The sequence below is a fragment of the Geotrypetes seraphini genome, chromosome 18 (genome assembly GCF_902459505.1).
Source record: "Geotrypetes seraphini chromosome 18, aGeoSer1.1, whole genome shotgun sequence".
NCBI classification, from domain to species: Eukaryota; Metazoa; Chordata; class Amphibia; order Gymnophiona; family Dermophiidae; genus Geotrypetes; species Geotrypetes seraphini.
In genome coordinates, this window is record NC_047101.1 from 4666561 (window position 1) to 4690556 (window position 23996).

Below are 23996 nucleotides of genomic sequence, written 5' to 3' on the forward strand. Positions count from 1 at the left end.
TTTTACAGTTGCATTGTGATGTCACAGAACTTTATAGTTATAGAAACAAAGAAACATGATGGTAGATAAAGGCCAAATGACCCATCCAATCTGCCCAAATGCTGCATCCACTATCTCCTCCTCTTCCTATTGGCTAAGGCTCTTAACATTTGCATCTCCTCTTCCTATTGGCTAAGGCTCTCTACACCTGCATTGTGAGGTCATAGAGCTTTATGGTTATAGAAACATGATGGTAGATAAAGGCCAAATGGCCCATCCAGAGCATCCACTATCTCCTCCTCTCCCTTTTGGCTAAGGCTCTTAACATTTGCATCTCCTCTTCCTATTGGCTAAGTCTCTACACCTGCATTGTGAGGTCATAGAGCTTTATGGTTATAGAAACATGATGGCAGATAAAGGCCAAATGGCCCATCTAGTCTGGATATTTTCAGCTGTGAGTCTTGGGAATTCCCGCCAGCTAAGGTATTTAAATTGAGTGTTTGTGGGGAGAGGAAAAGGGGTACAGAGGAAATGTGTCATGCCCACCCATTGTATTTTAGGTCTAAATAACTACATCCCACCTCAGTTCTTTTCTCTATCTTCAGGAAAAACAAACTACCAGACACAAAAGGGTAGTTTAAACATTCAAGGCCTTGGGGGTGTTTTTTGGGATCCTACTGACTGGTAGGACGACCTCTAGAAAGTCTCCCCCAATACAAGTGACTTGCCATTTATTTGGAATAAACGGCCAGTCACTTGCATTTGGGAGAGACTTTTTGGAGGTCGTCCTACCAGTCAGTAGGATCCCCAAAAAAGGACTTGAATGTTTAAACTACACTTTTGAGTCTGCTACATTCTTTTTCCTTGGCCTCCTCTGAAGATAGAGATAAGAACTGAGGTGGTATGTAGCTTGTTCGTGTAGTTATTTAGACCAAACAGTACCTGTTGCCCCACCCAAAATTTGCTATCTGGTTTGGTGCATCTTTCCAGTCAAAATTACCATATTTGGGGGAAGCAATGTTCCCTTGGTTGTAAAATGTAGAACTGCTATAATAAAAAAGGGAGCAGGACCTCTTTGAACAAACATTGACACTTCCTTTCCTCTCTTTATCATCTTTCTCCTGTTTGATACAAGGAGCCCTCCACTTATGACCCACCTAGCCCAGCCTCAGTAACACCATCAAGAGGTAATCAGAGGGCTCGAAAGGAAAAAGACCTGAACTTTGGTCTTTCATTGCTTTAGAATTCCAACAATTTTAAAGGCACATATGAAAATTCACCTGGGTACCTTTGTGCATCTGATAATATCTAGGCCTAATGTCTATCTTGGTAAAAACAGGAAGCAGGTGCCTAGCTGTATTTTTGTCATTTCACTAATGGCTGTCTTTCTAGTCAGCTTTCTCCTGCTGCCTTGTCTCCCTCTTTAGCACAGAGCTTCCCAAACTGTGGGTCGGGATCCCAAATAGGGTCACAAAACCTGCATTTGGTGTCGCAACCTAGGTGGGGGGTCTCCATAGGTGCATCATTATTCTGCATCTCTGCGGGGTGTGGGGGGTGTCACACAGTTTTATTTGTCTGCAGTGATGGAGTCGAAGCCACAAACCGACTGAGAGAAGCACTCCTCTAGCTTCATCTTGCCCGATGACTTCAGCATGGAGACATTTATGCCAGAGGCAGACAAGGGCTGATTCTAAAGAGGAAAGTGTCTGAAAGTCTCTACTGGGACACATTTTTGTCTGCTTGAATGTGAGATAGCGGCTTTGAGAGTGGAGCTAAAATTAAATTCTCGGGGGTCATCAGATCTGCGCTGCTCGATTGGACTCTGCAGGGGCTTATATAGGAGATCGACTGTGCTGGGCATTCAGGGACAATTTCAGTGGGTGTAATCTCACTGCTAAGTGCCATATGTCATCCATCACCCCCCCCCCCCCCCCAAACTGGTGTCGCCTGGGAGGCACACATTTTAAGAAGACAATGTATGACCTGGAAGAGAATCATTTATTTATTTAAAACCCTTAATCCGCCTTTATCCAAGGCGGCTCACAATATTACGTACATATTTCAAAGTGTAAAGATCCTCTCTCTACATCAGCCAAAGGAGGTACAAACACTGTCTCTGATAATAATGGCACTGGGATGTCAAAAAGAGCCCAGAAGACCACATGAAATCATTTGCAATCCTGTTTTTATTTATGTGCTCACTGGCTACCTATCCATCACCGTATCACTTGCAAAATAGCTTTAATCTCCTACAAAACAATGAAAACCAAGGAATTCGCTTTTATCCATAAATACCTGACTCCGCATGATCCTCCGAGAACCTTAAGATCTGCATCGCAGCATCTTCTTCATGTCCCATCCCTAAAATTCATTAGTACCCGTAGGGCTTCTTTCGCAACGACTGCTCCAACAATATGGAATTTGTTATATTTAAGATCCGAACAGAATTTAGATAAATTCAAGGGTGGCCTTGAAGGCTTCTTCTTTAAAGACGCATACGACTGTTAATTGATCTAAGGGACTTTCCAAGCTTATTTTCTATACTAAAATTGAATTCTCCCTTTCCCTGTGTTATTGTCCTTAATTGATCTTTCTTTCTTTCAAATTGTATTTCTCCCCACTAACCTGTTGTTTCATGTAAGTAAAGTTATGTTATTAATAGTTTAACTGAACCCCTTTTTAAATCTTTACTGTAAAACGCTTAGAAATTTTGATTAGCGTTTCATCAAATTTTTAATAATAAACTTGTTTTAACAGGGGATATGAGACTATCACCCCCCACCCCTTTCTCTGAGGATACACACCTTAGGGGTTACTTTCTGTTTTATTAATTACTATCCTATATTTTTTAAATGGTATTCTTTTCATAATTTTCTTCTTTGGTTTTAATTTGTTGATCACCCTTAGATCCACTAGTCTAGTCTGGCATATGCAATATATCCAGCTTTAATAAACTATAAACTTCAGCAATTACATAACATAAATAATCAAACCAGACAAGGTTAATGGGGTAAAAGATTGCCACATCTTCATGCATTTGAGTTATAAATTGGTAAAAATAGCCGAGCTTAGATGAAAGAAAACAGATAAAAGCACCGAAACAAAGACCACCTGCCATCCACATTTAGGAGACCCATTGTCAGAATGAGACTGAACATTACCCTATCAACACTGTGCAAAGAAATTGACCCTGTAGAATCCAGAGAAAAAGTCCAAGAGAAACAAAAAAACCACTGTGGAGAGACATGGACTTTATTCGTCAATCAACTTAGCAATCCACATAAAAATCTCTAGGACCCAGTCCGTTGGGAGTGTTGGACCCAACACGGTCCGTGTTTCGACAAGGATGTCTTCCTCAGGGGTCCCTGATAGAGCTGAAAATACGTGGAAAAGCTAATCCGCAGAAACTCTGCCAGAGAAGTGCTCCGGTAGCTTAAATTCTATGCCAGATCAGAAAGGCATGGGCCTAGTGATATTGAGGCCCTGCTCTATGACAGTGTTTCTCAATGCGGTTCTGGAGTACCCCCTTGCCACTGCCTCCATTCTATGCAAATTTCTTTCATGCATATTCGTTGAGGATATCCTGAAAACCTGATTGGCAAGGGGGTACTCCAGGACCTAGTTGAGAAACACTGGTTTAAAGGACATCCTTTTGAGCATAGCCTATAGCTTGGGTACCCTCCCTCCTGCCCCCTCCCAAGCAATGACAGTGATCTGCCAAGCACCAGAACATCAAAATGTTGAATCAGGCTTATAACAAGAAATACAGTAGATTAACCCAAAGGGTGGGTGAGGAAGAAGTTCCTGAGCCTTGAAGCCACTAGCTTTAAATCACAGCCCTCATCATCGCTCCAGGCACAGAGGCTGCAGAGTCTTTCCCACTAGCTATTAAGAATTGCCACCAGTGGGTGAACTCCTTCATCCCAGAAACCCAGTCCTGGCTCCCCCCGCCCCATTTGCAAGTAGCTAAGTCCACCGTGACCAGCACAGCAGTTCAAGGGGGGGGCAGCTCAACCCCCTGTTTAATGTTAGACTCCGGACAAGCTGTTACCCTGTTCCTCTAGAAAATTATTTCTGTTTGGCAGGACTGAAGGAAACGCTCCCTGTGCCTGCGACACTCTCCCTGCCACTGATCAAGGCTTTAACATCTGGTTGTAGGACTTCTTCATAAACAGAAAGGGAAAAAAGAAGATGGAGTGACCTGTCCCAAACATTTTGGTTTTGTCCTGTGTGTGTGAGAGAGGGAATTTGGTCACGCAGGGTACAGTTACAGTAGAACTCTAGACAGAAGTGAGCACTTATCGTATCCTACAAGCTTGTGGTAACTGATAATTTTATTGAAAGAGTTTGATGGATTGTTGTTAAAATGTTGCTGACAGATTTGGATTATAAATACAGATACATGAATGCTCTGAGATGCAGTGCCCAGAAAGCAGCATAAAGTGTACTTAACATTTGGATCAGCCAAGTGCAGTGGATAGAAAAGGGTTTAAACATTTGGAGATGGGCAAACACATGGAGGTGGTGAACAGAGGGTGATATAATGATTTAGAACAGTGGTCCCGAACCATATCATGGAGGACCACCAGGCCAATCGGGTTTTCAGACTAGCCCTAATGAATATGCATGAGAGAGATTTGCAAATAATGGAAGTGACAGGCATGCAAATCTGCTCCATGCATATTCATTAGGGCTATCCTGAAAACCCGATTGAACTGATGGACCTCCAGGACAGGGTTGGGGACCACTGATTTAGAATGAATAAACACACTGAAGGTTCTTCTAGTGAGTTTATTATTTTTTAATCTAAATAATAATAAGATACTAATGACTATTTCCAGGTTAAAGGGAACTGTAAGAACTTAAGAATAGCCTTACTGGGTCAGACCAATGGTCCATCAAGCCCAGTAGCTCGTTCTCACGGTGGCCAATCCAGGTTACTAGTATCTGGCCAAAACCCAAAGTGTAGCAATATTCCATGCAACCAATCCAGCGCAAGCAGTGGCTTCCCCCATGTCTTTCTCAATAACAGACTATGGACTTTTCCTCCAGGAACTTGTCCAAACCTTTCTTAAAACCAGCAACGAGTTTCAGAGCTTAACTATTCTCTAAGTGAAAACAATTTCCTCCTATTGGTTTTAAAAGTATTTCCCTGTAACTTCATCGAGTGTCCCCTAGTTTTTGTAATTTTTAATGGAGTGAAAAATTGATCCACTTCTACCCGTTCTACATGCAGAAGAGTTTTTTTACACTTGAGTACAGCCCACCTCCCTTGCACAGAGAATTGCTAGCAATCACATTTCCAAACAATCAATACGGATCACTAATATTAACCTGCATTGCTCCCTCTCCGCTTTCTGATTTTTGAGCCTTTACTGGCAGATCTGATAAACTCATAATGGCCCTAATTTTCCACTGAGTTCTTCTCGTGCCTCGCCACAGTCTGCAATTATCAATTTCTCTTCTTACCTAGGCTACACATAGATCTGGTCTCCTCATAGCTGCCACCTAAATCATAGAGACCTTCAAAATACTTAGGGGCATAGAGAGGGTGGATAGGGACAGGTTCTTCAGACTAAAAGGGACGACAGGTACGAGGGGGCACTCAGAGAAACTGAAGGGAGATAGGTTCAAATCAAATGCAAGGAAGTTTTTCTTCACCCAAAGGGTCGTGGACAAATGGAATGCGCTCCCGGAGGAAGTGATCCGGCAGAGTACAGTACAGGGATTCAAACAGGGATTGGACAGATTCCTGAGGGAAAAGGGGATCGTGGGGTACTGAGGGAGGTGCTGAAGTGTTGCATAAGTATAGACAGCTCACCAGGTCGTGCAGGTACAAGGCCGGAGGGTTAGGACATTGATGGGAAGATAGGACTTCGATGAGAAACCTAGGGGGCAAGGGGGCCCCTTCTGGTGATTAAGGCAGGTCATGACCTGTTGGGCCGCCGCGGGGGCGGACTTCTGGGCGGGATGAACCTCTGGTCTGACCCAGCAGAGGCACTGCTTATGTTCTTATGTTATGTTCTTATATATCCTGGTAATTAAACTATTACCTCAATATCTCATTAGTTTAAAAAATAGGTAAAATATGAGAAAATAAGTTTGTGGTTTAAAAAAGAAAGCAGCATCTTTAAAATTAGGTTATCCTATTGTAAAACATATTTGGCTGAAATCTACATTTGCAGAAATTTGGAATAATATTCCATTACAAATGATATTCCCTCATATGTTTAATTTTGAAAAGTTTTAAAGACTTTTTTTTTTCCTCTACACTGGAAGTTTTATCATTTAAATTCACTTGTATCATATAAGTTTATTATTTCCTCTGGAATGTGTCCAGCGAGAGTCTCTCCCCTTTGGCTAAAGTGTGAGTATGGAAAGTGACTCCATGTAACATCCGTCAGTCCCGAGGATCCCTAAATCAATAATGCTAAAATCAGACCCTTCCTTTCTGAGCACGCCTCTTGCTGGCCTTCTGCTAAACCATCTCTGCCCCCTTTAGTCTGTTCTAACTCTGCTGCACCCTCATATTCTCTCAATGTCGCTATGTCCACATTACCCCCCTCCTCAAGTCACTTCATTGGCTCCCTATCCATTTCCGCAAACAGTTCAAACTCCTCCTAATGACCTACAAGTGTATTTGCTCTGCAGCTCCTCGGTATCTCACCACTCTCCCCTGTGCACTCCACTCATCCAATAAGTGTCTCTTATCTGTACCCTTCTCCTCTACAGCCAATTCCAGACTCTTCCCCTCTACCTTGATGCATCATATGCCTGGAACAAAGTGCCTGTCTCAGTACATCAGGCTCCGTCTCTGGCAGTCTTCGAATCCAGACTCAAAGCCCACTTCTTTGAGGCTGCTTCAATTCCAAACTCCAACCCACCTGCTAAGCCCCAATATCTGTCTGTAATTCCCCCACCTGAGCTCTGTGTATTGATGCACCATCTGGTCCAGTTTGTCTGCCTTGACTAGATTGTAAGCTCTTTGGAGCAGGGACTCTCTCTTCTGTGTTTTGATGTACAGCACTGCGTATGTCTAGTATGGCTATGATTAGAAGTAGCAGCAGTATAGCTTTTAATGCGCTATGATGTGTTTTTCTGTCCACAACAGTGTGGGTGATCTCTAGTGTAAAATTTGGGTGTGAAGGCAGAAACACTTTCATTTATTCAGAAAAAAAAAGTATAGAATCTTATACAGTTCACTCTTGCAACAGTCGAGCCATTTCCATCCTTTCAGCCTTCAATGTAGCACACCTGGCGACAGTAAATCACAGGTCACCTATGTTGTAAACCAGGGTCGGTTGTAAGCTCCCATTTTTAGGCACGCAAGGAATTTCATTCTTGCATTTGTTAAGGTGAAGAACCACAAACTGCAGGTCCCACAGGCTTTCAGATAAGAGTTAAACCATCGGAACTGGCTCTGATCACTCGAATGACATGGCCTCAGTTGGAAAATATAGTCACAACAGAAGCACCAACCTATCAAATGCATCCTATACCCAAGAAAAAAAATAGCACTGGAGCGGATCTACTGAAAGTAGTTGACAATTAACTCGGAATGACTTTCCTCAACTGAAGGAAGAAGCCAACACCTTCCCTTAGTCAATTTATCAATGGCTTGTCATCACCCACGTTTTCTTGCATGTGATTGATTAGTACAACTTTTTGAATCAAGTTTCTAATTATTGCATATGCCTTACAAAAGGGGGGATACCTTTATCTACACACAGACAAATAGAGCGGGATTCATTTTGGTACAAACTTGCTGTTATTGCGCTAAATTGAATTTAATGTTGATTTATTGCCTGAGATCCGGTTTGACTTCTTCCTATGATATTGCTCTATTTCTCAACCTTAAGACAATTATTTACATATGTAGGCAAACCACCAGTTACCCAAGTTTTAAGGCATGTGGTCCAATTTTTCCAGACTCATATTTTTAGGGTAGAAATCGCCTTGAAGAGCTGACACACCTGAGGGGGGAGATGACAAGGTGCCTGGGTCGGTGCCATAAAAGCCTGCGTGACTTTAGGAGCCTGAAAGAAGCAGAGAGTGTGAAAGACAAAAAGGGTATAGTAAATTCGGACTTCCTTTAAAGAAACAGAACATGGCTCAACACAAAAATTGTAGGCGATACTTTTTTTTTATTGGGCTAACAATTGAACTCTGCGGCCAGGGCCGGATTAACCAATAGGCCAAGTAGGCACATGCCTAGGACCCGAAATGGTCAGGGGGGCCCGATGAAGGAGAGCATCAACATTGTTTTTTCCAAACAGCGATGGGCCCCTCCAGCATCGATCGGCAACGCGCCCCCCCCCACCCACCCCCCCAATCGACGAAAGTAAGACAAGCAAGCAAAGCGGATAAGAAAGGCAACGGGAACTGTAATTGTGGAAGCGGTGCTGCTTGCCCAAAGCTTCCCTCTGACGCAGCTTCCTGTTTCTGCCTGGGCGCATGGTGGGGTGGGGGTGGGGAAGGGGGCCCAGTGTACTTGTGTGCCTAGGGGCCCTCGACCAATTAATCCTGCCCTGCTGAGGACCTCTGTGCTCATCCCAGGCATTCTCAAAAGTTGCATCCAGCACCTCCCTAAGGCTCAAAAAGACGGAATTCCAGAAAAGGATTCCCAAAAAAAGATGCAAAGTCTGTACCCAATGCCTTTCGAAATTAAGGATCTACTACTGCATAATATGGATATATAGTGTCACATCATGCTGTGTGCTATGAATTGTCCTGTTAGGGACCGTATAGGTTTTATCTAACGTCATCTACTATGTTATATGTTATACTGTAATGTGGATTTGTTTTCTCTCTTCCTCATTCTTGGCTAACCTGCCCCTATTTCTTTTACTCTATCGTGTGGAGTTACAGATGAATGAATCTTAAGTTCTTCATACCATGCATTATATCATTTATTTTAATAAGTGTCCCCAGTATACACAGGCACTGAAGCCTGTGGCAGTGGGTGCGAGATATTGTTTAACTGGTACCAGTTTCTTTTACTGTGGATTGTAATGAAGAAAGATCTCTAGTTCAGATTCATTCACTTAAAAAAAAAGAAAATGGAAGAAAATATTTGGGTGTTCGGTACACAACCAAAGTAAGAAGTATTGTCAGGCAGGATGACTTTTAGTTGACTTGTGTGTTGGTAAGAGTAATTTCAAAAAGGACTTCAGGTGCTAAATCCAACGCAAATTACGCTATCTTGCACACAGCAAAGGAGTTTGCTCAATCCTGGGGCGTTTAAGGAACGCCCACTGCACCTTTAATTATTTTATTTCTAAAATTTCTTGACCGCCTATAACTACTTTTGATACACCACATTAAACCTCCATAAATGACCAAGGTATTAGGACCTGGGTCACCTTCAACAAACCTCGTTTCCCATAACGTGCCAGTGGAATCCTGGCGCGGGAAAAAGGTCAGGCTCCAGCTCCAGTGACAACGTTTTCTCCTGTGTCCCTGGGCCACAGCCACCCTGTCTCCTGCTGTGTTTACTGATGGGGTAGATAGGTGGGCCAGAGAAGAGCTGCTACAGGGCCTTCTAATTGCCTTATCAACAACTGATCCGATCTAGACACTTGGAGGATGTTTTGACCGCCGCAAATTACAATGTTTGTTGTTTCTCCCTCCAATAAGTGACATTTGATAGTGACCACTGTGACACTTACAGGCATCACCTTTCCAAAATTTAATGGCCTCAGTCTTCTATTAGTGCTACTGGAACCAGTGCCATTTGGACTGGCGTACTGAGAAGGGTGATTGATAGCAATCCAGTTACTCTGTCCTCCCTGCCTTTTCCTCTGGGCAGACTAACATCTGTTAAATAAATAAATAAAAATCAGTAATCCTGCGCAAACCCTCAAACATTGCTGGTTTCATTACCAGTCGGTTTGGCAGGTCTGAGCTACCTTATTTATTAAAAAATTGATATACCGCATACATAAAATCTTGTTTCCCTCCGATTATCACACATCAAGACAACATCGTTAATCGTCCCTGTTATAATAGGGATAGAGCCCAAATTCAATCAATTCATCAGGGCTTTTAGAATTTAGACAGATGTTAAGTGAATGAAGTGTTCTTTCTGGTTCTCCTCAAGAGTAAGGTTCGTAACTTGGATTCTGCGCTGTAGCATTTCAGTCAACCTGCTGATAAATGTCAAGTTTCAGAAACCAGGAACAGACAACTTGGGCAGGAATCTATTTACCAAAAACTTTGGGTCATACAGTAATTATAGGAAAAACCATCTTTCAAGAATGTGAACCTGAAACCTGTTGCAGGACTTATCCAAAGGACATCCTTGCTATGTGTAATAAATTACAATGTTAACTGGAAAGTCCATTTAGGTCAAAAAAGCAGTAAGGGTCCATTTTAGGCAGAGACCTATGTAGTCCAGAAATCTCCCCATGATTCTTTTGTTGGTCCAATAAAGAAAAGTTTTCAGTTTTCTCTGGATTTCTAGAAGTATGTATTCCAGTAAATGGTGTATTTTTATTTTAGTTTTTTTTATTAAGAAACTGCTTTCAGGGTATAATTTAATTCCCGCTTTCCCCATTAGTTTCGGACACATATTACGTATTTTTTTCTACATAGAAAACAGGTAAAAAAATGAAGATCATTCTTTCAGAAGGACATTATTGGTTTTGTTAAAAAAAATAGTAAAATTATTTTTAAAAACACATATATATGCTGAATACCTTCATGAGACCTGGCTCTGTACCTAGATAGTTCTATTAGCTGGGGGAAGTTTATTAGTACAATTAAATCATTTTATAAATATTAGCTGTATCCAATGCAAAAAAAAAAAAAAAAGATAATGATCCTTTTCTAATATTTATACAAACTATATTATAATTTATTTGCAATTATAAAATTTTACTAGTAAAATGTTATACACTGAAACATCAGTGCCAAATCACTCTTTAATTAGAAGTAACCAAATTTGTACATCATAGAGAAAACTTAAATAGGCTGAATAGACAAATTAAATAACTTTCACGCTTTTTAAAAATCTTCTAGTAGTGTCTAATTCAACACATTAATACATGCCCCAAAGCATTCTGTTTTAATTAAGAGACGTAAAAGTTTATTTTTAAAAAATGCACAGTTTGATGCCTTAAAGAGGAAATCAGAGCTCTAGATTTAAAAGACAAATTGCAATGAAGTTGGTTACGAACGCCTGAAATCCCTGGTGTGGAGATTTCGCTGTTTCTAGGAAATAAATGATTGTTTTCTTGAAACCCAAAAGATCCCAGTATACCAAAAATGGCTTTAGGGAATCTGCTAGATGGCCAGAATTAAATGAAACAGACAATCCTTAGACCAAATCTTTGTTTTTTCCTAGCCAGTGTGCAAACATACAGAAAATATATTGATGCAAGACTGAAATTCTTTTAAGTAAAAACACAAACAAAAAAAAAAAAGCACTGTATGGACAATTTTTTTAATTCTATTTTTACTTTATCGTTTTTCTTCTAGGAATTGAAGTCCATATAAATACTAAAAAAAATGACTGTCAAGAAAAGGGAAAAGGGGCTCAGAATTTTTAGATAGGGACTGAAATGTATGTGACCTTTCTCCCAAGAAAACGTGTAGCAGGTTTGTTGGGGGGAAGGGGGGTTCCGGCCGTTTACAATAATGGTCCCAGTCTTTAAAGACAAGTGTCAAGCCTTAGGTGTTCAGATCTCATGGGACTTATTCGTCTTGCATCCACCACTTTTACCAAGCTCGGATCCCATGTAATGTGGACACTCCACTGGCCGACTGTAGAGGGGCAGGAACGGAATTGATCTCCCCAACGCTGAAGTTCACAAAGTTATTGGCAGCTGGAGAAGGTTGCACCGATGGGTAGCTGCAACTATAGTTAACATTGCAGGTGGGGCTGGGGTAGTTGCTATAGGCGGGATAAGCGTTGTAATTGTACGGGTTAATGGTGACATTATAGGCCGAGCTGTAGGACGCAGACTCCCCCAGGCAAGGCTTGCCGTCTCTGACCAGAACTGGGACCGCGATTCTTCTGGGGGGAGGCAGCCCCACCATCTCCAGGGTCTGGTCCTGCCTTTGCCTCTTGCATTTATAGCGTCTGTTCTGGAACCAAATTTTGACCTGGGTGGAGGTGAGCTTCAGGACGTTTGCCAAGTGGTCTCTCTCAGGGGCCGACAGGTATTTTTGTTGCTTGAATCTCCTTTCCAGTTCATAGACCTGAACCTGGGAGAAGAGGACCCGGGGTTTCCTTCTCTTCCTCTGTCTTGGCCGCTCGGAGCTTTCCGGGTCCCTTTTCTCCTCTTCCAAACTTTTCAGCGAGGAGCAAAGCCCTGAAACCAAAGCACATGAATGATAATATTTCGCCAGTTTACACTGACTCTTTCCAAGGTGGTTTTTTTTTTCCTCAAAGAAATAATGAAACCAATAGAAAAAAATATCTATAATTAAAGAAATGCTTTTTAATGGGAAATATTTTTTTTTTATGTTGCTGCTTTGAGGGATTTAAATAAAAGAAGTCAAAGTCTTAAATTGCACAAAGCTTGTACAGGCCAGAAAGTAGCAATTTGATTGAGGAGTGTGTGGCACAGTGGTTAAAGCACCCTGAGGTTGTGGGTTCAAACCCACACTGTTCCTTGTGACCCTGGGCAAGTCATTTAATCCCCCCATTGCCCCAGGTACATTAGATAGATTGTGACAGGGAAATGCTCAAGTACCTGAATAAATTCATGTAAACCGTTTTGAACTCCCTTGGGAGAACGGTGTAGAAAATTGAGTAAATAAATTGTTTGACTATGAGAAGATGGAGGCTGTTAAAATGAGATGTGTGTGAAGCTGGAGTGGAGAGAAACCCATAAATATACTTTATAGGTGGGGAATATATTTTTGAATGGGTTTTTTATTATTATTATTATTATTAATATACATGATACAAAATTTGTCTGGTATCACTGGAGAATTTGAGCTTCATCCAGAACTTGAACTCAATAAAATTGTGTCGTCAAATCTGACATTTCATGGTTTTATATAAATTTGTCCAGTCTTGGCCTAAGGTCTGGATATTTGGTACAATTTTCTAGTTCTTTGCCTCTAAATTCTTTTATCCTGGTACCACAATATTATTTTTGTGTGTTATGTCTCAAATGTCTGTCAGTTTGGACTCATTATTTTCAAATCACCCCTATCTTTGGAGGTCCTGAGTGGAGTGGAAGAGCCCAGGAACTCTCAAATCCACTGTTTGCTTCTCCCATCTGGAAACAGATTTGTTCATAGTTAAGCAATGACCTTGCTGGGTTTGGACAAATCCGCAGATAAACACTATTAAGACAGACCTGGGAAAAAGACGCTGCTTATTCTTGGAATACATATTATGAACTGTTGCTACTTTGGGGGGGATTGGCTACAGTTGGAAAAGGGATGCTGGGTTAAACTGGTCTGACCCAGTACAGCTAGTTTTGATTTGAGAACAGACATCTATTTCGCTCATTTACCTTGTCTGTGATCGTAAATAGGAAAACATTAAAATCAAAAAGGTGAGCGAAAAACAGTTGACACCATTGACAAAGGTCACCTATAAACACATCACTTTTGAATATTGGATAAGGATTTTCAAGTGACATTAGAAGAAAAATAGTCTCTTTCCTGGTTGGTTTCAAATTATATCTTGGATTAATCAAACCTAGGCAGAAGCTACATTCGAGTTTCCATTGAATTTGCTTTCTGCCTAGATGGTTTCATTCTTGAGGGGACACTCACTCCAAATGGGTTTCTTTTCCAGTAATAAACCTCACTTTTAAGCCGGAGTTTGCCGAGTTTTACCTCAAGTTTGCATCCGACTCAACAGACAACTTTATCTCTTTTACAGTTTTTCATGGTTTCATTTTAGATGCAAATTTATTAAGATTTCAACAGTTGCCTCTTGTCATTTTCCATCATTATTCTGATTTTTGAAATGTACCAGCCACAATTAAAGGCAAACGAGTTCATCCTTCTCTAAAGTTCCAGCTTTGGCTTTAGCTCAACTAATCTGGGCTGGACTAACTCTGGGGATTTTCCCTTTAATATTGTTCATTTCTGTTCTTCTAATCTACCGACTGCATCCTTTCCCAGTTGGTTTGATGTTTAACTGTATTTTATGTTAATTTTTATATTTAGTTGTTGTTTTTAAACTTTAATTGTAAACCACTTAGATCAGTGGCCTCAAACTCAAACCCTTTGCAGGGCCACATTTTAGATTTGTAGGTACTTGGAGGGCCTCAGAAAAAAAAAAAAAAAGTTAATGTTTTATTAAAGAAATCAAGAGTTTTGCATGAGGTAAAACTCTTTCTAGTTTATAAATCTTAATAATATTGTCATTTATAGCTAAAGAGAAATATGATCAAGAAACGGTTTTATTTTACTTTTGTGATTTTGAGGGCCTCAAAATAGTACCTGGCGGGCCGCATGTGGCCCCCGGGCCGCGAGTTTGAGACCACTGGCTTAGATGTACCCTTGGTTTTATATTAACGAAATTGAATTGGAACAACCTAAGGCAAAATCGTTCAAGAAATTCGTTCTGGCTTAACGGTTACCTTTCTTCTCCCCTCTGGGGTCCTTTGAGGGATCCATTGGCCCGTAGCTGTTGGCATAAAGAGAGCTGTTGAAGGATTTGGGGGACTCACATTGGGTCAGGTCCTCGCTAAGGTCCGAGAGGATCGGGGTCCCCGGGTACGTCTCCTGCTTAAAGCTTGACAGCAGGCAAGAGGAGGCCAAGTCTTCGGCGGCCAGGCCACTTTGGTGCTGCTCCAGCTTCAAAATATCCTTCACCGAGAAAGGCGTGGAGGTCACAGGACTGGGAAACATGGTGGGGAGCAGGTTCCTAGGACCGAAGAGCGTGTCCCAAGAGACGCATAGCAATCCCGCCTAGACTCCGCTTAGAGTGTGAAGGCGCCGCTCAGGTAGACCAGATCATAAGGCAAACGAGGCGGGGCTAAGTAGGCAGCTCCCCAATTCCAGCTCACCTAATATAGCAATCCTGCTCAAAAACATCCCAATTTATTTAAAGGGGCCGTACCGTGTTTTACCTCAGGGTCCTTTCTCTCAAAATTATTCTTGCAAGGTCGCACGAAATGGTTAGGATAAACTTAAGCTTGCGTAGTGGACGAGGTTTCCGTAAACTGTTATTCCAAAACGTAAACTTTAGACAACCTTAAGACCAGGAAAGAGGTGCCGAATTCCGAGTCTTCTGGAGCAGATCAGGGACTTTCATTCATTCTTCAGCGTTTATCTTTTCATTTGTTTTATCAGATATTCAGAAAGTTGGGGGAAGAAAAGATCATTCCTGCGTTGCAAATCCCATCACTGGGCCAGATTCGACTCAACTACTTCGATGCATTTCTTGGAGCAATTATTGCCTGCTTTTGTTCTTCTTTGTATTGACTTTTAACTCCTTGTAAATCTCCCTTAGTTCAGACACTCTCTGGAACCTCCTTAGGGAGACGGATCTTGGATGGGCTCGTTTGCTCCTGCTTCTGTCTCTTTAGAGTTGTTCCAAACGAATTTGTCTTCCTGTAGCTATATTCATCCAGGAATTCATATATTTCCTTTGAAAATTGAAAAATAAATTATGATTACATCGAGTTCTGGAGCTACAGCTTTGCAGAAATGTTGCTCATTGGTTCAGGCCAGTCCACTCACTCAGGTCTTTATATAAAACTCGGACATACTTGATTCATGACTGGGAACATTTGCTCCCATTGGTTGGTTGGTTTTTGCACGAAAAAGGAATTCTAACATTCCGTTTTCTGATTCTGCTAATACAGAGGAAGACATTCGGATTGGTTTTGCTCAATCGAGTAAATCGTGAAGAATAAAACCGTTCTTCGGCATAATTTAAGGTGCAGGGAATTTATTATTACATGTTTTATATGAGAATGGAATTTATGGGAGGGAGGGTTGGGGATAAGAATTTGTGAGATGTGTCATTGATTATTTCTAAGTGATATATTTATTGTTTATGTGATTGAATATATTTTAACACTTAATGTAATCTTGAAAATGAATAAAGAATATATAAAAAAAAAAAGAATTAATAATAATAACTTAATTTTTCTATACCGTTCTAGGTGGTTCACAGAGTAATCAGAAAGACAATGATGAAAAAATACTGTCTGGAACTATAACATAGTCATCAATCAAGAACAAATGATTTGAACAAATAGATCTTAACCGAGTTGAGCTTTACCTGCTTGATTTAATATTGATAAGGAACGATTAGCAAAAATAATATAGAAAAAGGAAGAGATAATTGAATTAGGAGGATTTCTATGAGTTTCCCAAATGCATCGCTATCAATTCTCAACAATTCCAAAACCCCACAAGCTGTAATGCCTCATTCTATGAAAACAGCTTAATTTACTGTAATGTCTTTACAACCATGGATCACCCATAGTTAAAATCTTATGATTATCCATAAAGTGCTGAACATTTTCAATGACTTTGGTAAATAAAGATTCAAAGCCATTTATTTTTGGAGGCTGGAGGTGGTGTTGGGATCTATTGTTATCGGAGATGTTGTAGATTTGGGAGGTGGAAGAGGAAAATAAATTCCATTTTTAGAGGTTATGTCTAGAAAATATTACTATTAGTTGTAAGATAGGCTTTGGCAACTTGAAACCAGCTTTTAAACACGGATCACAGATATGCAAAGGGATTTCTCATGGACCCCAGGGATGTTACATTTACGTATGTCAACGAGCTGCGGATTTTCATAGATCCTATCCATTCAGTTCTTTAAGCTGATGGTTATCTGAAAGGCCAAACCAAAAGTGTCAAAGTGCAAAAAAACCCCAAAAATCAACCCTGAATCTAATAATCTTTTTGATACATAAGAAGACCTCAGGTACTAGATTTATCAACCTGGAAGGAGGAACAACCGAGGCACCAACTTACAAAAACCAGCAACCTGAAAAGCTCTGCTTTATCCGTGACGCATTTACTAAAAACTCAGGGGATAATAATAATCATTTTATTCTTATATACCACCAAAGCCATAATAGTTTGAGGCGGTTTACAACAAGAAGTTAGTCACAATATAAAGTCATTAAATACATTCAGAATAGAAGTAAAAACATGAAAGTTCATAGGTTACAAATCGATTAAACAATTTCGTTTTTACTGATTTTCTAAATCTAAAGTAGGATGAGGAATGCATAAGGATGTCTCATATTCATGTGGATTTTACAAGCTAAAATGAATTGACAGTCTGATATCAAAATGGACGGAGCACAGGAGTCAATTGGTCGTTATTTCACATTCACTTTTCTTGACCAACCCCCCCCCCCCAAACAAATAATTTTCTCATTTCAGTATTTAAATATATTCATTTTCTTTTTCGTGAGCTGCCTTCCTTTGAATACAAATTCTACAAATTCTTTGAATTAGGAATGATCCTACCATGCCTGAACTATTTTCATGTCTCTCTTTCAAATGCATTTATTTGGGGATTTTGGAAGAGGAGTCTGGGGAAGTAGCAACATCCATTTCAATTCAAATTCTTGCTCCAAAATTCAGGGGTGTCAAAGTCCCTCCTCGAGGGCCGCAATCCAGTCAGGTTTTCAGGATTTCCCCAATGGATATGCATGAGATCTATTTGCATGCACTGCTTTCATTGTATGCTAATAGATCTCATGCATATTCATTGGGGAAATCCTGAAAACCCAACTGGATTGTGGCCCTCAAGGAGGGACTTTGACACCCCTGCTCTAAATGAAAGCTAGAGTTGGTTGGAGAACTGGATGGCCTTATCCAAGCTTCAGAAGACACCCGGAAAGATGAGTTGGACAGACTGACATCTTAGCATTTCATGGGAAAATGCATCCAGGACTGTCAAATGTGACCCTTTTTTTCTTTGAATCGGAAACTGTTTTGTTTTGCTTTTGCCGATTGAAAAGCCCGTTAATCGCATGCTGGTCTGTCCTTCTGAGTGATCATAAAAGTTAAAACTAAAATGGGAAGCAGAGGAAAACACTTTTGCTGGTTTCTTTAGCTGAATCTCCCAGCATCTTGTACTATTTAGATCATTGGTTCCCAACCCTATCCTGGAGGACCACCAGGCCAGTCGGGTTTCCAGGATAGTCCTCATGAATATGCGTGGAGCAGATTTGCATGCCTGGCACCTCCATTATATGCAGATCTCTCTCATGCATATTCATGAGGGCTATCCTGAAAAGCCAACTGGCCTGGTGCTCCTCCAAGACAGGTTTGACAACCACTGATTTAGATTTCATTGAGATCATGTATGGCAGGGATGTCAGAGTCCCTCCTCAAGGGCCGTAATCCAGTCGGGTTTTCAGGATTTCTCCAATGAATATGCATGAGATCTATTTGCGTGCACTGCTTTCAATGCATATTCATTGGGGAAATCCTGAAAACCTGACTGGATTGCGGCCCTCAAGGAGGGACTTTGAGACCCATGTTGTATGGCATAGACAAGAATGGATTTCCACAATAAGAGAAGTCCAGTCTTCAGTTAGGTCCTCTCTCTCTCTCTCTCTCTCTCTCTCAAAGGGAGATTGCATGACTGGGCAGGATAGGCCTTTTCCTTACAGGGCATATTAGAATTTGGAATAGGTTTTTGTTAGATGGTTATGGATTTTTCTTCAAAACAAATGAGTGTCTGCTTGTGACTATGATAGAAACATTTTGCTGGCTTCAAAGATCTTTGGGATTTATTAAACAGCCTTTATGAAGAGAACCCCCCCCCCCCCAGCTGATATAAATGGACATAACATTCACAATTTTGTTAACAGAATAAGAATTTAAAAAATGGCCAAATATGAGTCTCCGTCAAGAGCTGTACACTTAGTCAAGCAATTTCCCCCATTATTTATCTTTCTGTATTTTTCCAACAGAATGAAAAAAAAAAGTGGAAAATCACTGGACTGTCTAGCCCTCGATGGAGACTGCCCCAACTTTGTTGGTTGGGCTGAGAACTTTTCAATGGCCCCTCGTAATAAGAGGTAAATTTGGAGATGGAAAACTGAATCCCAGTAAAAGGATTATCATGATACAGTATCAGAAATATAGACATCACAATAGGGCAATATAGAAGAACACTGATTAAAAAATGCTTCGCTATTTTATGGAAACTAAGAAGTATAAAAAAATATTTTGACATGGTGTCCTTTAGGATACTAGTTCAATCCACCATCCTGTCCACCTTAGACTACTGCAATATCAAATATCTAGGGTCAACCAAGAAAACACTGCAAAGACTTCACCTGGTTCAAAAAGCTGCTGTACGTTTGATCTTTGGACTGAAAAAATTTGACCATATAATGCTAATCCATTGGCTCCCTTTTGAAGCTAGAGTCATTTTAAAATTGAGCTGCATTTGTTGTAAAGCACTCTTTGAATTACCACCATCATACATAATCTCCCAATTAAATCTAGTCACATCAAACAAGAACACAAGAAACTCAGGCATATTCATGTACCCTACTCCGAAAGCATTTCCAGCGGGGAGAATGAACTCTTGGATGTGTTCTCTGATTGCCCACTCCCAATCTTACTATGAGTTTAGAAAATCACTGAAAACCTATCTGTTTGGTAAATGTATGTGATGACTTTGCATTGTATTGTATTGTATAGCATTGTGGTCTACTGATTTCTACTGTATCTTGCATCTTCACTGATAAGCCTCAGTTCTCTTCTGGTTGGGCAGTATATAAGAAATAAAATGATTATTAAAAAATAAGAAATTATATAATACATAGGATGTTTGTTTGTATAATACAAATTAAACCCCTTAATAGGCAACCCAGTAGAGCATTCTCATAGATATAATAAACAAGATGTCAGCATAACAGAAATGTTATAAAAAGAAAAGAACCCCCCCCCTCCCCAACTCTTTATAAAGGGAAGCAAGATCAGTTGTGTAGGACAAAAAAGCTCATGGATGAGCTTTTTTTTCTCTTAAAATCCAGCACAATATACAGTAAATGGCATATTTTAATTTCTATCCACATCATATTACAGAAGGAGGAGCCTTAGGCATCTGAACCAATCAGAGCCTTGGGTCCCACCTCGTGCATCACATGATGCACCGAGGAGGGAAGGCCCGCCATTTTGGATCAGCGGGCCTTGGAGGTGGTGGGACCGTGCTTCCCTCCTGCTTCCAACTTCTGAAAAAAGTACTGGGGGGGGGGGGAGGTTCAGGGAGGGCCTCCTTTGGCAGCAGGGAGTAGGCATCCCTCCTGCCTATTTTCCCTCATGCAGGGGTGGGGGGTCTGCATAGTAGGAGGGAAGTGGGCATCCGTCTTTGCCAATTTTTGCTGGCACGGAAAGGGGATGTTGGTCCCTGGTGCCAGTTCATTGGTGAGACATTGGAGAGGGCTGTCAGTGGGGGAGCAGGAGGTAAATTTTTTTTTGTAATGGGGGTAACACACACACAGAATCTGGGCCCATTAAAAAAAAAGGTTTTCTGCCCCAAATAGCTGAGTGGCAGGAGGCTGCTTTGGGGCTTCCCCTGCCGGCTCTGTGATCAATTGGACGGGAGTGTCAGGGATTACTATGAACCTTCGGGTGCATCCATAGCTCTTTTAGAATTGGTCCAAAATTGGATTGGAGTGGACTTATGCAATCCTGTTTGGTGCATCTGGCCCCTGGCTCCCTTGGATTACTTCCTGTTCCACGTTTTGAAGAAATCTCTCCATGGACAGTAGTTTTCAAGTGATGAAGATGTCAAGGAAGCTGTGACATCCTGGTTTGAAGGTCAAACAGAAGAATTCTTTTCAAAGGGGTTAAAGTCATTGCAGGGAAAGTGGGTGAAGTGTCTGGAGCCACCAGGGGACAATATTGAAAAATAAAACAAAAATTTTTTGACAGCTTTCTTTCCTGCTGAGGTAGTTAAATTATTGAACAGGCGGCCTTCCCCTTAAGAATTAGGAAATGGTTGTGCTACTATATATTAAGATGTTTCACATTTAGTTCCAGTGGACAACCAGAGAACCCTGCCCCTCCCCCACACATATTCGTGAAGCCAATTCTTTAAAAAAATATTAACCATAAAATAGGCTATACAGCTAAATGGATAGGATTTTCGTTACACTTCCTAAAACTAGAAAGTGTTTTGGATGAAGGTGATTTTCCTCAGGTCACTAAACTCTGATTTGATGTCAAGGTGCAGAACTTACACTGATGTCTTGCGTTGGGACTTCTTGGCCAAGGCGTCTTGCCCTTCAGGTTGGATTTTTCCTCTCTCTTTCCTGATCAATGTTCTTTATCTCTAGTCATTGGCATTTTATTGCAATCCTGCAGCCACTGGATGGAGGGGGTCGGGATAGATGATTCCTGGAACAACATATGTGTTTTGCTGTAGACGCACAGATGTGGAACTGGAAACCACCCTACCTTGTTTGAATGTATGAAATGCCACGAAAAGTTAAAGGTGGTCACCTTTGCTTCATAATTCTTAATCTTATTTTCTAAAGGTTTCCCCCCTTCCCTGCTGAAGAAAGTATTTTTGGAAAATAAAACCATGCAAACAGGAAGTGTTTCTTCCATGCAGAGCAATACAGAAACTGACTCGCTGTAACATAGGCAAGCTGCACCTCCTCATCCGCCAACATTAAGAATAAAATCATGGAGACTGTTCTTGGGAATAAAAGGCCAAGATATGCATGACATAACACCCTATGAAGCACCTGAGCCATAATCCCTCTCTAGGACTTGCACCCCACCTATGCTTTAGTCCCTTCTGAGGCCTGCCATCTTCCTTTCCAGCAAGGCCACTGCATCACTCCGTTAGTCCATCTGCCAAGCAAGCCAGCGAGGTGGACATGTCTTGCTCTCTCCGTGAGGGTCCAGTCTCACTATTTGGCCAGAATTTTCAGGGCTCGGGTGCCTCCGCTGTTGTGATACCATCAGTAGAAAGAGTACAACACTTTGGCACACTTCTTCTAAACATTACATAACTGACCCTGCCATGCACAATCAGAGAGAACAGGCTATTAGCACACTTCTTACCCACATAAATTCCTACCTACTGCTGTGAGAGAGAAACTTAGGTGGTGGGCGGGAGCAATCTGAACGCCGGGAGCATGAAGAAAAGGGCCGATGCTCCCCGGCATTCAGTATTTGAATTTTCCCGCAGGCGGGGAGCTCCACCCCCTTCTCCCAACCCGTCCAATGAGCATCTGGCCAGGCCCTCAGACATCAGGGGTGATGTCCGAGGGAGCAGGGGAGAGTTGGAAAGTGGGGTGGAGCAAAGGCCGGGCTTCCTCTGGGCAGCCGCCATGTTACCAGCGGCGTGCTCGGAGGACCATCGCTGCTGGCACTTAGAATAGTAGATTAGTATATAATATGACACAAAGTTTTCCGAGAATATTTGTGATAGCATTTCTGGAAAAAAAACACACCATGTTTTGTTGACAAATTTTAAATATAGTTTTTGTAGAAAGCCATTGTAAATAAAGTTGAATCTTTGATGCTCGGCCCTTTAACTGTGTTGAACCCCTCAAGGATTTGCCCCCTGGGTCTGCTCTGCATTTTTCTATTGTTTTATGGCGATGTACATACAATGTTATTAAGCAAAGCGAACAATTTTCTATCATATAACCAAGCAGTGTTTTGGTTTTTTTAAAAGGTATAATGATAAATTGAAAGATAAGCTTAGTTATCATTTGGAATGTCATTAATGCCTTCGGAGACATCCATAGGAGACAGACGTCCTTATCCTCGATTTTATCTTCAACAATACATCACTTTTAGTACTGTATTTTAGAAACAAATGGAGGGGTTTTTTTTGTCTGCGAGGGTTGCTTTGTGTTTATATTTTTTTAAAGACTGACAGCTAGTAGGAGTCCGGCTCTTGGGCCCCCTGATAAATGAACATTACCACTTTTTAAAACTACTGTATCAACATGAGAGTCGCACTGGAGCAATAACTGACGAAATCGAGCAAACAGCCGCTAAAGAGAGGGGGTGTCTGGCTTTTGTCAAACTGATTGATGGACCCTGCACTGAAATCCAGCAACACTTTGGCTTCCGGGTCCTGCTTATTGCCCTCTCCTGCTGCAAGAATAGAATAGAAAAAAAACAACAAAAAACCCAAGTAACCCAGGGGGCATAGCTTTTAACACTTTTGTTTCTTGGTATTATCCGACACAATTACTCGAGACCAATATATATAAAGTGATACCTTGGAATCCGAACTTAATCCGTTCCAGAACCCCGTTCGAGTTCCAAATCGTTTAAGTTCCAAGACAGTTTTTCCATTTAAAATAATAGAAACTGGATTAATCCGTTCCTGGGTCCCACAAACTCAAATTTTAATAGTAAATGCACTGGATTTTAAGGTAAAATATTAACAAATAATAATAATACAGTATTTTCCTCACTACACAGAGGCGAAAATCACACGAGATACTGTCACTACGGCTTCCGACAAGGAACTGAACGACGTACGGGTGGCCCGAGCGCTGGGGAAACGCACACACAAACACACACGAACAACGTGCAGGGTTTTCGGATTCCAAAGCAGCGTTCGGATTCTAGGGCAAAATTTTCTCAAATTTTTTGTTCGGATTCCAAGTTGTTCGAGTACTGGGGTGTTTGCATTCCAAGGTATCACTGTATATGGGTTTGCTATCCCAGTGATATTTGGGGACTTCAGAATATTCGTTCAAAACTAGATTCTAACTTGACTTTGTTTCTCATCCTCTTCTCCATAATCCACCCCTGGGGAGAAGTGATGTGATGGAGACCCAACCATTCAGTTATGGAATACGATATGGCTTTGATGTAACTATTCCAAAAACTACAGATCGCAAATGTTTTAAGAAATCCCATCAGGAGAGGAGATTGAATGTCTCCTGCTTCCCTACCTCCGGCTTGCAATGGGACGTCATTTAGAGATGTCTCTGTCCAAAGGCTCGGGAGCAAAACAGACTTTGTCATCTGCAGTTGGCAAACTACAAACAATTCTGGAAACTTCTTACAAATCTATTGATCACTTTGTGTCAATGTAAGGGTCAGATCCACATTTTTTTTCACAG

At 41.1% G+C, this 23996-nt stretch overlaps 1 protein-coding gene across 2 annotated transcripts; it reads right to left on the bottom strand.

Annotated features, from left to right (window-relative positions):
- Window positions 1–11403: 11403 nt before the first annotated feature.
- Window positions 11404–15579, bottom strand: NKX2-5 (NK2 homeobox 5). 2 transcript variants are annotated; one of them, XM_033927734.1, is made up of 2 exons: window positions 14622–15579; window positions 11404–12293 (listed from the first exon to the last, which is right to left on the bottom strand). In XM_033927734.1, exons 1-2 carry the CDS (start codon window positions 14800–14802, stop codon window positions 11698–11700), a joined length of 777 nt encoding a protein of 258 aa, XP_033783625.1. In that variant the 5' UTR covers window positions 14803–15579; the 3' UTR covers window positions 11404–11697. The 2 variants fall into 2 exon arrangements, with proteins under 2 accessions (XP_033783625.1, XP_033783624.1); XM_033927733.1 differs by having other exon boundaries at window positions 14532–15573.
- Window positions 15580–23996: the final 8417 nt, after the last annotated feature.